The following is a 13,281-nucleotide window of genomic DNA, read 5'->3' on the forward strand; positions in this document are numbered from 1 at the left end:
AGGTGGCTGTTCACTGGCCCCTGAAACAGTGAGCACACAACTGAAGAACACCTGTAGAGAGTGAGGGCATTTTTTGGTGGTATATGGAATAGAGCCCTAAAAGAATTTCTTTTAATTAAAAAAAAAAACCTCTTTTTCAGCTCAGGTCTATGACCTACATTAAAAAGTACCATGACTTGGAAAGATAGAGACCCAATTGTGAAATTGTGAAGGACAAAAAAGAATATAAAAAATCTTCCTTAGAAGCCTACCTTTTCTTGAAAAGCTCTTGTTCCAAAATGCTCTGTATGATGACTGTTAATTTGTACTGAGGGGCAATGATACATTTGCAGGCATAATCCCCAAACCTGCAAGGTCACTAAAATCGTATTTCCCCATTCTTCCCTCGCACTAATGTTAACAGAGAGATATGAAAGCAGACTTAAGGAAATTATGACCTATCTGTGAAAACATGACAGCTTTAAGCAAGAATATTGGTCCTGCTTTGTATTATAGCCACATGTTCCTACTTTTTCAACAACCTTGAAAAATAAATATTTAAACTCCAATCTTCAATAAAGTCCCTCTACATTTGTTGTCAGCTTTTGCTTGTCTGCTTAGTGCCTTTAGTTCTTAGATGTTGCACCTGGAGATTCTTGCTTGCTTTATGATGTAGGTTTATATGCCCTTTAATTGAAAGCAAACCGCCTTAGATAAGCCAGTGACAACAATGTTACAAGGTCCACTTTCCGTTAAAAGGCAAATAGAAATATTAGGCTGTTCTCTAAAATGAAGAAAAACACATAAAAATACACCGCAATCTGCCACACCACTTCCTTTATTGGAGATAAAACCCCATAGCCTAAAATGCCTCTTTTGTGTTTTTCCCCCCCTGACAGGAGTGGGAGAGTGTAAGGAACTGCAGTTCTCAATGACTAACCTTTTCTCACTGTATAACATTTCTTTGCCCAAAGAAAGACTTTAGTCATAATGTTAAGTATTATATTCATGTTACTACAATAACTATCAACTTTCACCCCAAGTTTTGTTTAATCTTCTAATTATTACTTGTTCAAAGCACTTCATTAAAAAGAAAGTAAAAGTGAATATGGAAGGATGACAGGAACATATACCTCACTCGTAAGCAGTGTTTGCTATTCTTTTGTGGAGGTTAAAGTGAGTCTGTAAAATGACAGGAAGAAAAAGTGACATTATCTTTAAGGCAATATAATTTCTATAAGATAGCTTCATGATTTTAAGTAGCAATACGACAACTGATCAAAAAGGAAACAGCTGGTTAACATATGCTAAGGCCTCTGCCTGCATGACTGTGAGCGTGTGAACTGGGACCTCTAGAGTTGTTACAATGTACAGCCTGCATGGCTGGATCTTGCAGTTGCATTCTTTTTTTTAAAAAGAGACAAATGTTACTGCTGATGGAACTGTTACTGCAACAAATGGTAGGTTTTAGAATTTACAGAAGTTCAAAATTCAGCAGTCTCCAAAAAACTACTGAGACATTTCAATTAATACCAAAAATATTACACTATGGGGAGACAGACTGGAAATATTTTTCCAAGCACCTAACAGTGGTTTTCAAATCATCAGGGAAGGAAAAGCTTTCAAGGTTGAATAGTTAAATGCATACAATGGAGGAATACCCCTCTGGGATTACTATCTTCCACCCAAGTTTCTTTGGTTTTAGATAAAAACCATACAGCCTCTTTTTGGTTTAATGAAAGACCCTAGACAAATGCGTTCTGTTCCTGACCTCACCAAACAGCACTTACTAGCCAAATATGCACTGTCTGGTAGGCACATTAGTAGAGTATCAAAACATGGCTTTATTTTAACTAAGCATTATAAAAATGTACAGATGTACAAATTTGCCTAGTATTTCATGGGGCTGTTGCTCTGCCTTCAACAACTAGATTGCATTGTAGCTATTAAGACCAGATTTGTGGCAGTGTGTGTGTCATTAACAATTTTTCTACCAAGCGCAAATAACCCACTACAGACTGAAAACAAAACAAAACAAAACAAAGCAAAACAAAAACAAAGTCACCTTTACATTTGGTCATATTGATATTCAACGCAAGACCACATGTCACTAAGCAAATCCTTCAAACTATAGTTGGGAGATACTTTCTAAACACCGTGGTCTTAAGAACAAGGAATTTAATGGTAGTGCAAGCCTATCTGTTCATCGTCCTCAAAATAGAACAGGACCCATCTTCTCGTGAATTTTAAAAGACACTGGAATGTTTTTATGGGAAAGCAGGTTCAAAATAAGAAGTACTGATAAAGTTATAGTGAATATCCATATCTCCTACTTCAACCCTTTCCCACCGGAATGTGAAAAGTGAATAAAGACAGCAACATTTTTCAAAAAGTTAACTTATATTAAAAATATTTTTATAAACAATTTTAATACTACAAAGTAGTATTGCAATACAAAGCAGTTCAAATATTAACTGTTCTTTAAACTGTTAAACTTTATTATAAATTAAAATTTCTTTACAAAAAAAATTGCACATAATATTTGACCACTCTTAGGTTCTGATGCACCGGCATTTGCAATAGTTTCTTTAATCTTCAAGTTAAACAGTCTCGGCAAGGAGTCCAGAACGTAGAAAGGGCAATAAACAACCCTGTTAGAGCATTCAAGTGCAACTAGCAGACTTGTGGCCATGGCAGTTACACTTTCCTTAAGATGGACTGCTTAAGTTTTAAATCCTGAAATGAAGAATCTCAAAAGGTTTAAAGAGGAAAAACTAAAAGGGACTGCCGGCTTTTTACTGTAAACACAGCCCTGGAAATTAAATCCCAAACAAGAATCTCTCAGGCATCAGAGAGTGTCAAGTGAATCAGGAATAGCACAACATAAAGGAAGGGGGAAAAGTAAAAAATAAAAACAAAAACAAAGCAAAATGAAAATAAATGTCAGTCACTTTGAGGAACTATACTTACGTACATGATGTTATGAGAATCTGGCAGGGCCTAGAAGCAGGCCAAACAGGAAGTTCATTTATCCAAGCGAAGAGGGTCATGTTCATTGCTTCCGGTTTTGAGGATAGGATATTGTAGGGGACTTGATATGATCAGTAATGCTTGTCTGCCTTACACAGACCTTAGCCAGGGATCAGCCTAATCTTGAAGGATCATTCAAATAATATTTGGCAATTATTATAAGGACTTAGAACTGACTGCACCCAGTGTTCAGTGATTCTTGCTTTCTGTTTTGTAACTGTTTAAATTTAAGAGCTCATTTAGGCTGACTCCAATCTCTTGGCACTTGGAAACTAGTTTTCTCAGGTTATCAGTTTTACCTCCTTCTGATGCTTCAAACAAGAGTTGCTGTAAAAGACAGGGAAGCACAGAAGTAAGACTTAGCTAGATTTTGAGCATTACCACATCAATGGATATGGCACATGCAGAAAATTTATAGGAAAACTTCAAGATGAAATAAAAGATAAAAAGCATTACATCTTTCCACAGTGATGCACAAAGAGGTAACTTCTGTAAGGCTCTCTGATATAAACGGTGGACCTATAAGATAGATATATATACAATTCCATCAGGAAATGTGGTGGAAAACACCTTCATAATCCTAACTATTTGAATGGTACTGCATAATATAATAACATTCAAGACAACATGGTTATGCTGGATTTTGGAGTTTCCAAACATTTAGAGTTCTTAGGATGTTAACTTCTATGCTTTAATCCTTTCAAATTGAGAAGTCAACAAAAAGGGCAGAATAGCTATTAAAAAAAAAAAAAAGCAACCCATCTGATAGTCAATCATGGCTTACCTCTCTTTGTCCCTTTAGAACAATCTCAGCAGCAATGGCTCTAAGAAAAAAAAAAGGAATATAGAAAAGGGAAAAGAAAAATTTATATATCTTTGAACAAAATGAGATACTACCACTGGCAGAATACTGACTGTGGGAATCTGAGTACAAAACTTCCTGAAAGTAACAGGCTAAATTTCCAAGGAGGGTAACCTATAGTGAAAAGAAAAATTCAACAATTTTTATCAACTTTACAATAATAAAGCAGACCAGTGTTTTGAACATAAATAACGTTCATGAAAAATACTCATAATTACTAGTAAAAAAAAAATACTTGGCACTAACACCTTTAAAAGAAAGAAGACATCAGATTATAATAGGGGGAAAACCCCGCATTTCAAAAGAGATAGTCTTAATATGTGTATAGCAGATCTGTTTGTTTGATAACAGTATTGTTATCTATATGTTCTCCTTCAAGGAAAATTAAAACTATCCATTTTGCTTTTAGAGGCAATTGTTAATGAGCACTCCTTCACTCTTGGTATAAAACCTCAGCAAGTGCCAAAAACAAATCTAAATTAGAAGAGAGATCTCTCCGGGGGGAAAAAAATAGATGTCATTTCAGATTTACCTGTCTGGAGCAAACCTTATAAATAAAAGCAATAGCTATAAAAACATGTACATGATTGTTGCATTACATTTTCCAGGTGGCCAGGCATGTTGGGATATTATATGTAAACATCTTGGCTTGAAGTTTCAGAATCTGAACATTGCTTTCTTCCCATTCATGTTGAAGTAGCCTGTAAAGTACATTCAGGAAAATGAACAAAAGCATTGCAAGTATAGGGAACTCCAAATGAGCTCTATGAGCAGAATGTTTGATGAAGCGTAATTTTTGGTCAGTTAAATTCTATCAAGGCTATTCAGCAAGTATTTGTAGAATGCCTCTTACAAAAATTACCCTGGGAAAGAAACATGCAAACTAGCAAAAGGTCCAGTCAAGACCCATACCATCTTCAACAAACTAAAATAAGGCTGATGTATTCCTATAGGATACTAAAGCATTCTCTCCAAATTACACTCCACATTCTCCCTCCCCGTAAATTTTCTAAAATAATGAATTGATATATTAGTGCAATTTCTTGGTATTTTTCTTTCTTTATTAAACACAGTATACTTAATTGTGAATGTTTCTTGAGCTAAAATGTAGTAAGTATGGTGACTAATTATTAAGTTCTCTATTCTGAAAAAAAAAGGACAAGGATGACCTTAAGGAAATAAGAAGTATCAAAAGTGGAACTTTACCAACAAAACCAACAATTAAACTACCTATATTCCAAAATGCCTATCATTATAGAAACTACTCAAAACATCAGCACATTTTCTATTTCACATGTTTTATCAAAGGTGATGTTTTATAATACAAATTTCTATAATTAACTTTGGCAGATTAGCATGCTTACTAAGAATTTTTATTATAAAACACTATGGCGGGCTTCCCTAGTGGCGCAGTGGTTGAGAATCTGCCTGCCAATGCAGGGGACACGGGTTCGAGCCCTGGTCTGGGAAGATCCCACATGCCGCGGAGCAACTAGGCCCGTGAGCCACTATTACTGAGCCTGCGCGTCTGGAGCCTGTGCTCCGCAACAAGAGAGGCCGCGACAGTGAGAGGCCCGCGCACCGCGATGAAGAGTGGCCCCCACTTGCCGCAACTAGAGAAAGCCCTCGCACAGAAACGAAGACCCAACACAGCCAAAAAAAATAAAATAAATAAATAAAATTAAAAAAAAAAAACACTATGGCGTTATTTTGTTACTCTTATCACAGTCTTAGGCCTTTGTTTTTCAATCTCTTATATCATTTTCCTACAGACATGCTAAGTGGAATGTAAATGCTCTAGAACACAAAGGAATATTTGATAACTATTTTAGGTACCTTATAATCCATAAAACAAGCTTAGAAACATGAGACACAACTGATGCAGTGGAAATGACAGCACAAGTAGAAGCCAAAGCTTTAGTATGCAGTGTACCTTTTTGAATCAAAAAGCACAATTCCTGAGGCTTGAAATGGGTTTTACTCTATCAGAGCAGAAAAACTACAAAGAAATGCTCTAAAAAAATCTTCTAATTGAATGTATGAAATCCCTGGATAAGTGTTTCTCAAATGTGGTTTGAGGGCTCTAGCTCAGGAATCTGCATTTTAAATAACCATCCCATGAGATTCTGATGCATGCTAATATTTGAGAATGACTAAGAAGTCATAGTAGGACTTCCCTGGTGGCGCCTGCCAATGCAGGGGAAACGGGTTCGAGCCCTGGTCCGGGAAGATCCCACATGCCGCGGAGCAACTAAGCCCATGCACCACAGCTACTGAGCCTGCGCTCTAGAGTCCGCGAGGCACAACTACTGAGCCCGCGTGCCACAACTACTGAAGCCCGCGCGCCTAGAGCCCATGCTCTGCAACAAGAGAAGCCACCGCAATGAGAAGCCCGCACACTGCAAGGAAGAGTAGCCCCCGATCGCCGCAGCTAGAGAAACCCCACGCACAGCAATGACGACCCAATGCAGCCAAGAATAAATAAAAAATAAAATAAGTTAATTAAAAAAAAAAAAGTCATAGTAACCAAAATATACATGGGTGGCTGCTTATCTCTTTAACACTTAAAAAAAACCTCTTAAGTAATACTCCTTTGCTGCATAAAACATGCTTTGTGCTTATAATGCATGTACTACGGACAGATGGTATGTGCTTAGGGGACACAGGTGAACTTTACTTGAATTATATGCCTCCTTATAATCTGCAGTTTTCTGAAGTGACCAGACCTCCACACTGACTTTTACATGAATAGTTACATATTGCTTAACAACTCTGAAATTAAAGTGAAAATGAGGCAATAGCCAAAGAGCAGACTATTAGCAAGTTTTCAAGAATAATTTTATATGAAGAGCCTATACAATTGAGCTGAGAATTTTATTTTTTCTTACCTCAGTGCAAGTCCAGAATTAGACGGCATAATTGAGCAAAACCGTTCCAAGGTTTTGGAATGCTGGATCTTTGGAATACAGCTCAAATAAAAGAAAATAACCTGTGAAGGTTGGGGAGGTGGGGAAAGGAATACAACAAAATGTGAAATCCAGTTACCTATGTGTTTTAATGAGAAAACCAAAATGGTCTTTAAGACATGAATGTATAAATTATAACAATGTATGATGCTGTGAGTTACAGTTCCTACCATTAATTATATTAGTGACTTTCCAAATATGAATTAGGAAATACGGTCTAGTGATGACAGCCATGGACTGAGAACACTGACAAGAAGCCAGGAGTCCGGGTTTTCATTCCTGAGTCTACCTTTACTTGCTGTATAGCTGGGCAAGTCATAGGGCTAATAATACCTGCCACATCTTGCTCATGGAATGCCCGTGTGTAAATGACTTAATGTCCATAAAGTGGTTTGAGATCCTGGGATAAAGAATGGCATAGAAGTACAAAGCATAATAATTGGTTATCCCGGTAACAACAAAACCACCCCACCAAAAAAATAAATAAATAAAACACAGAGATGTTTTAGTCTATACTGAGCTTAAGTAGGAGCTTTTAGCTTACACGCACTGAATAAAAGGGGTCTCTGAAAATAAACCAATTTTTTTAAAAACCCTTTGCTTCACTGCCTATAAGAAGATGACCTTATAAATATATCAATATCCAGACTCCACTCTTAAAATTCCAAACAGCATCTGATTTCAGCTTTCTTATGTCCTATGTATAGCTATATCTGCTTGACAAAATACTGATAAAAAGAGCAGCTACAACATGTAAGCACATTCTTACTTATTTTGAAGTTATGGAATTTTTCATTCAGTAAAATTTCCAATTACTCAAGCAAAACATTACTGACATTATTACAATTACTTCTTTTGATCTCTCTTCTTTAATACGTATTAAACCTTAACATCTCTTCACTTTTGCTTCAATGTTAAATTTTCTTAAATAGAAGATAATCAATATGCACATTTTATCTTAACTGAACTTTAAAGGGCTCTGTGCCTAGATTTTGAAGAGATAAATAGAAAACATGGTCAAGAACAACAGTAAATGCTAGTAAAGTGGTCCTAGGAAAATCTCTCGATATTAAACAGGAGTTTTGCTATCATTTAAGTCCCCTACTTTTGTATAAATATCTAAAGAAAATAAGCTTTAAATTCTTACCCTATTATGAAATTCATAGTTGGACCAGTAATCAGCACTGCTAAAAGGAATGGGGTATCGGGCAGGGACTGTAACCAAACATCTATTCACTAAATCAGTAAAAAATCTGAATTCCTGGACTTTGTTTCTGGATCCAGCAGCTCTATTATTGGCAAAGACAAGATAACTGCCAAAAGAAAAACATCATAATTTAGAATAATTAAGCCAATAATTCTCTAACAAGAAAGCTCATCACCCCTTCCCCAACCATACCCCCTTATTTCAAATCCCATTCTTACTAAGAGGAATTAAACTTACTCCATCCAAATCTTCTGCACTATATCAGACTTCATGGCCACCCCTAACGCTGCCTCATATGCCTCCACTGTCTCTTTAATACTTGATTGAAGAGGATGACAAAGGCTGTTTAAAAAAAAATGAAGGAAAACATTGTATGTCTACAGCTCAATTCAATCAGGTAAAGGAATGACAAAGTATAAACATTACAGATATTACTACAATAGAATCCTTCTTTTGATCTTTCTTTTTTTAATAACGTATAAACCTTAGCATCCCTTAAATTTTGCTTCGATGACTTTAGCAACAGGTTAATTTTAACACAGTGTAATTCAGTAATAAATAACAAATGCAAGCCTAGTATGCAACATTTCTCTCCACAGTAGATAATGTCTCACCAGTATATCAGCCACAAATAAGGAACTTGGTGGTTAAACATTTCATCATCAAAATTTCCTTTACATAAACGGGCTGGAATATCAAGTGGTCCTGGGATATTTAAGAGATGCCTGAGGAAAAAAATCATGTTTGAAATTATGCCTATGTACACATGGATTACTAATGCTTTTTTAAAAAAAAAATCCTGTTTCAACTAAAACTTCCTTGAAATATTTTTATACAGTAATGAGACTTTATTTTCATGTGTATACCACACCACTTTGGTCACATCTCCAGCATCATATATTATCTTATACCTACTTGAATAACTCCTCTTCTAAAATGAATTTTTAAAATTTTATAGCCCAAATTAAACAAACCACCATAACCATCTAATGAAACCTAATTAAAAACAGAGAAGAACAAATGAGACTACCAAGTATCTAAAATTTTCCCACAAAATCTGTACTTTCTTGAAAAAAAAAAAATTCTTTGAGTTATAAAACTTGATATCTGAAAACAATTTCTCCCTCACATACACACATACACACAAATACCACTCTACATTTAATTTTAGACATGATATAAAAGCATATTCTATAACATATTGGCCCATAAGGCACTTGTCAAAAAGAGGTATATGATCAAGTAAGATTGAGAAATACCGCAAATTAAAGCCCCCTCTTAAAAAGCCACAACACATATTAGGATATTAAAGGCTCTAAGAAGCCAATCAGTAAAAAAATCTATTTTACTTTGGTAATTCAGGTTTCCCCCCAATATATTTGAATCTGTGTGTATAACATTACCAGCATCTTCAGGAACAATGTTTTTAAAGGAAATACATTGATTTCGACAATGACAACCTAGTATAACTGTTCACAGTGAATTTAGCAATTATTTCAAGGAACTAAGTTTTAATGGATTAGAGAGGCTGTATGGCGGCTGGGGTGGGGGAGGTTGTGTGCTGGGGGCCGTAAGAAAGGGAAGAAATGGTACTTCTAGAAGTCAGATTATCATCCCGACTTGGCCGTAACTAGCTGTATTACCATGAGTTAGTCACTTAACTTCTAAGAATACTGACTTTTCTCAACTGAAAACTGCAGTAAGTAAGAAGAGATAACTTTAAATCTAATCTATGTAAGACTATCCCTACGCCAACTTCAGTAAGGTGAATGAAATCCCCAAGTTAACTTTTATGGTTATCTACTAATCTTCAAATTGATTTGAAACACAGGAAAATTACCCCATCTAGATCTTTCTGTCTGTCTTTATACTAAATTTTACACATAAAATTTTCCAGTATAAAATTTATACTAAATGTTATATAGAAAGACAAATGACAGATTTTTATTTATTTATTCTAAATAAATACTACAGTTCTACATACTTTGTTTTACAATTTCTACTCATGAAATAAAAAAGTATTTTGAACTTATTAAGAGCACTGACTTCTCCTATTAATAAGCTTCGGCTCTTTTATAAATTTAAAAAATTTCTATCAATACCAAGTAAGTATGGCAATGCTGAAAACTCTCTCACTTACTGCCATTCTCTTAATATTTGACTCAAAAGATTTCCTAAGTTAACAGAAATGCACACTCTGTAAATAAGGACTTCAAACTGTCTAAATAAACTAAGCACAGGATACCTTTTCCTCATAATTCTTGGTGAATTATGAATTACAACTTTACACAAAAAAATTAATAAAGCAAGATGACTTAGCAAATAATCAGAAGATTATTTGGAGGTAGCCCACTTTCACATTTTTATTGCCACTTATTTATTCTGCTTCATTAAGCTGACATCAAGAAGATCTGAAGATCTTTGACCATGGCACAAACTGGCAGCATCTTCTTCAAAGCTAAAACAATTACCTCCATGCTGAAGGGAAGATCAGAACCAGCAAGTCTTTAAAAGTCTGGTTCAGCCTTGAATTTATCCTGTGCTTAAGTCTGAGACGTTAAAGCAATCTAATTTAAACAGGGAGAAAGTCAGCATGGGGAAGCTAAACAATCTCTAAATTTCTCACACAATAGTTAAATTTTTCTCTATTAATTTGCATTTCAAATTATTCTTTTGGAATTAATTATAAGATGTTAATCTATATGTAGCAAAGCAGAAAGACTTTCAGGAAGAGTACTAAAATCACTATGTCAATAAACTGGCTACCTACCATAAGAGGACAGATGTAAAGACTCAAGTCTGGTAAAGAATGGTGACCCCAAATTTTTTGCCAAAACTCAAATAAAACTGCATGGTCACAAAATATTCTAGGGTGGATAGACCACTGACTTAACAAAATGTGGGTTATTTTTGAAAATATTTTTTTATATAACACTGCTATACTGTGGGTGGGTGCAGGGAGGGAGCACCTAAGAAAAGAAAAATATATGCAAGCATTAGACTTGCATATATAAATCCAAGACTCTATCTTCGCTTAGTATTTTCCACAAGAATATTTTTTTAGGAGATATCCAGCTTAGACCTTTCTTCTCTCAGTTCTTCCTAACATACAATAAAAAAGTATGTCATGACAAATATTTTCCTTTTGATGCTGTTTTACTTAGGATCAGCAAACTACACCTATCTTCATAAATAAACTTTTATTGGAACACAGCCATGCCTATTCATTTATATATTGTCTATGGCTGCTTTCTTGCTACAAAAGCAAGGCTGACTAGTAGTGACAGGCCATATGGCTTGCAAGCCTAAAATATTTACTATCTGGCCCTTAAGGAAAAAAGTTCGCTGATCCCTACAGAGAGATGAGGAGGAAGAAGGAAAGAGAACTTTAAAAGCCTCCAAAAAAACCCCACTCTTTACGATCTTCTGTGGCCTCTTACTGTTGTTAGAACAAGAACTCACAGGGAAGCAAATAAAGGTAGTAAATACAGAACTCTATATAAGCTACTGAGAAAGTGATGGTTGAGAAAAGAATTCTCCAAAGTTTCTTAACAACCTTTCAGAAGTTAAAGCGGTTCTCTTTAGAATTTTTTTTTTAAAAAGGCATATTACTTACATTCACTTTAAAATCACCAATCCAATAAATTAAAACTCATTTTTTTGAAAATCACTGAGATTGTCTCAGGATAATTTGTTGCTACAGTATTAATTGCTAAAATTAGCAATGACAGTAATTAAAAGCATGGATCACCATGGTGTTAACATAAATTTAGTGTTCTTAATCCAAAGAATGCAAAACATTTTACATCTTGTGTCCATTTTTATTAAATTCTACTGCCCTTATATCAGTTCTGTAAGAGGGTATTCCAGTGTCTTAAAAAAAAAAAAAATCAGTCTAAAATATAATCAATCCACCAAGAAATTGGTAATCTTTCCACTGAGCTACACTATTTCTCATTCCTCTACAAATCAAGAGTTCTACAAACTTACCGAAACAGATCCAAGTTACTATACTTCTCAAACCCAGGTTTAAAGAAGGATGCGATAAATTTCCGCAAAAATGGAAGAAGATTATCTCCTCGATTCTATTTTTAAAAGAGAGAGGAGGGATACACATTAGGCTTACAATGTTTAATTAAAATCTTTCAAGGGAGGAAAAGCCCCCCTGCCCCCCCAACCACTGGTTAGATTAGGATTTTTTGAGTAGGTGGAGGTAGAGATGACTTTTGTATTCTGATCTCCAAATTGAACTAAACATTAAACAGTTTAACACCCAATATACCACAAGCTCAAGTTTCACTCACCAATTTCACCGATTAGCCATTAAGCTCTATTTACATGTTTGGCACTGTGCTAGGTGTTGGGAGTAGGGGAGCTCTAAATCAGAATAAGACATGGTCCCTGCCCTCTAGGAGTTCTTAGAATAGTATATAAAGTAGCTGTAAGCAAAATTACAATGTAATGTAATTAAGTGCAACGGTAGAACTATGCATGAGGTATTATGGCAGAAAGAGAAGGAATACCTAACAGTATTGCAAAGGGCAAAAGGATCAGTAAAAGCATCCTGGAGAGGCTGATGCCTGAAACATCTTAAAGGATGAATAAACGTGAAACATAAAAATATCATATTTAAGAATTATGAAAAAACAAGAATTGAGTCTTTTTTTTTTACCTGCGAGATGAAGAATTTGCATGTATGATAAAAAACCTCTGCATTCTGAAGATTTTTTTCAAATGCAGTAAGCCACACTGCCCTAGCTTTGTCATGCTGATTTGTTTCCAAATATAAAGCAACGAGGGATTCCAACAACTGGCAGTTCATGGGACATGATTCCAATAAATATTTACAAAGCTTCACTGCAGCCTCATACCTTCACAAGAAAAACACACATTTAAACACATGAAAAAATCAATTTTTAACATGAGGTTAACTGCTTGTCAATTAAGTTTTACCTCCCAAGAAGCTGGTGCAGAACAATCATGTTTGTGTAAAGTGGAACACAAGCCTCTACTCTTTCCTCAACAGTAAGGCTCTCATCTGTGCAAGCTTTCACCGCATCTATCCAAAAACACCACAATAACATGAATCAAACATAAAATGAATTATGTGACTGTGTTATTTAAACTCTAAGGTAGCCTATTCTTTTGTTTGACTATATCTTATTCACCTTTACTAAACTCCTGGTTTTCACCCAAAGGAGGTATTTCAGATATCTCCAAACTCCTAAAATTGAATC

The 13,281-nt window shown here is 35.2% G+C and overlaps 1 protein-coding gene across 2 annotated transcripts in view; it reads right to left on the minus strand.

Annotated features, from left to right (window-relative positions):
• Positions 1–2,372: 2,372 nt before the first annotated feature.
• Positions 2,373–13,281, minus strand: part of ZFC3H1 (zinc finger C3H1-type containing) — a 47,298-nt gene continuing 36,389 nt past the window's right edge. For both annotated transcript variants that reach the window (XM_059936523.1, XM_059936524.1), the window contains exons 25-35: positions 12,998–13,103; positions 12,717–12,915; positions 12,035–12,129; positions 8,659–8,769; positions 8,282–8,386; positions 7,985–8,150; positions 6,760–6,860; positions 4,471–4,572; positions 3,794–3,833; positions 3,466–3,528; positions 2,373–3,336 (exon numbers count right to left, since the gene is read on the minus strand). In XM_059936523.1, the coding sequence (XP_059792506.1) occupies positions 3,199–3,336; positions 3,466–3,528; positions 3,794–3,833; positions 4,471–4,572; positions 6,760–6,860; positions 7,985–8,150; positions 8,282–8,386; positions 8,659–8,769; positions 12,035–12,129; positions 12,717–12,915; positions 12,998–13,103 (1,226 nt within the window). In that variant the 3' untranslated portion in view covers positions 2,373–3,198. The remainder of the gene's footprint in view (positions 3,337–3,465; positions 3,529–3,793; positions 3,834–4,470; positions 4,573–6,759; positions 6,861–7,984; positions 8,151–8,281; positions 8,387–8,658; positions 8,770–12,034; positions 12,130–12,716; positions 12,916–12,997; positions 13,104–13,281) is intronic.

This window comes from Balaenoptera ricei, chromosome 10 (assembly GCF_028023285.1).
Source record: "Balaenoptera ricei isolate mBalRic1 chromosome 10, mBalRic1.hap2, whole genome shotgun sequence".
In the NCBI taxonomy this organism is placed as follows: domain Eukaryota; kingdom Metazoa; phylum Chordata; class Mammalia; order Artiodactyla; family Balaenopteridae; genus Balaenoptera; species Balaenoptera ricei.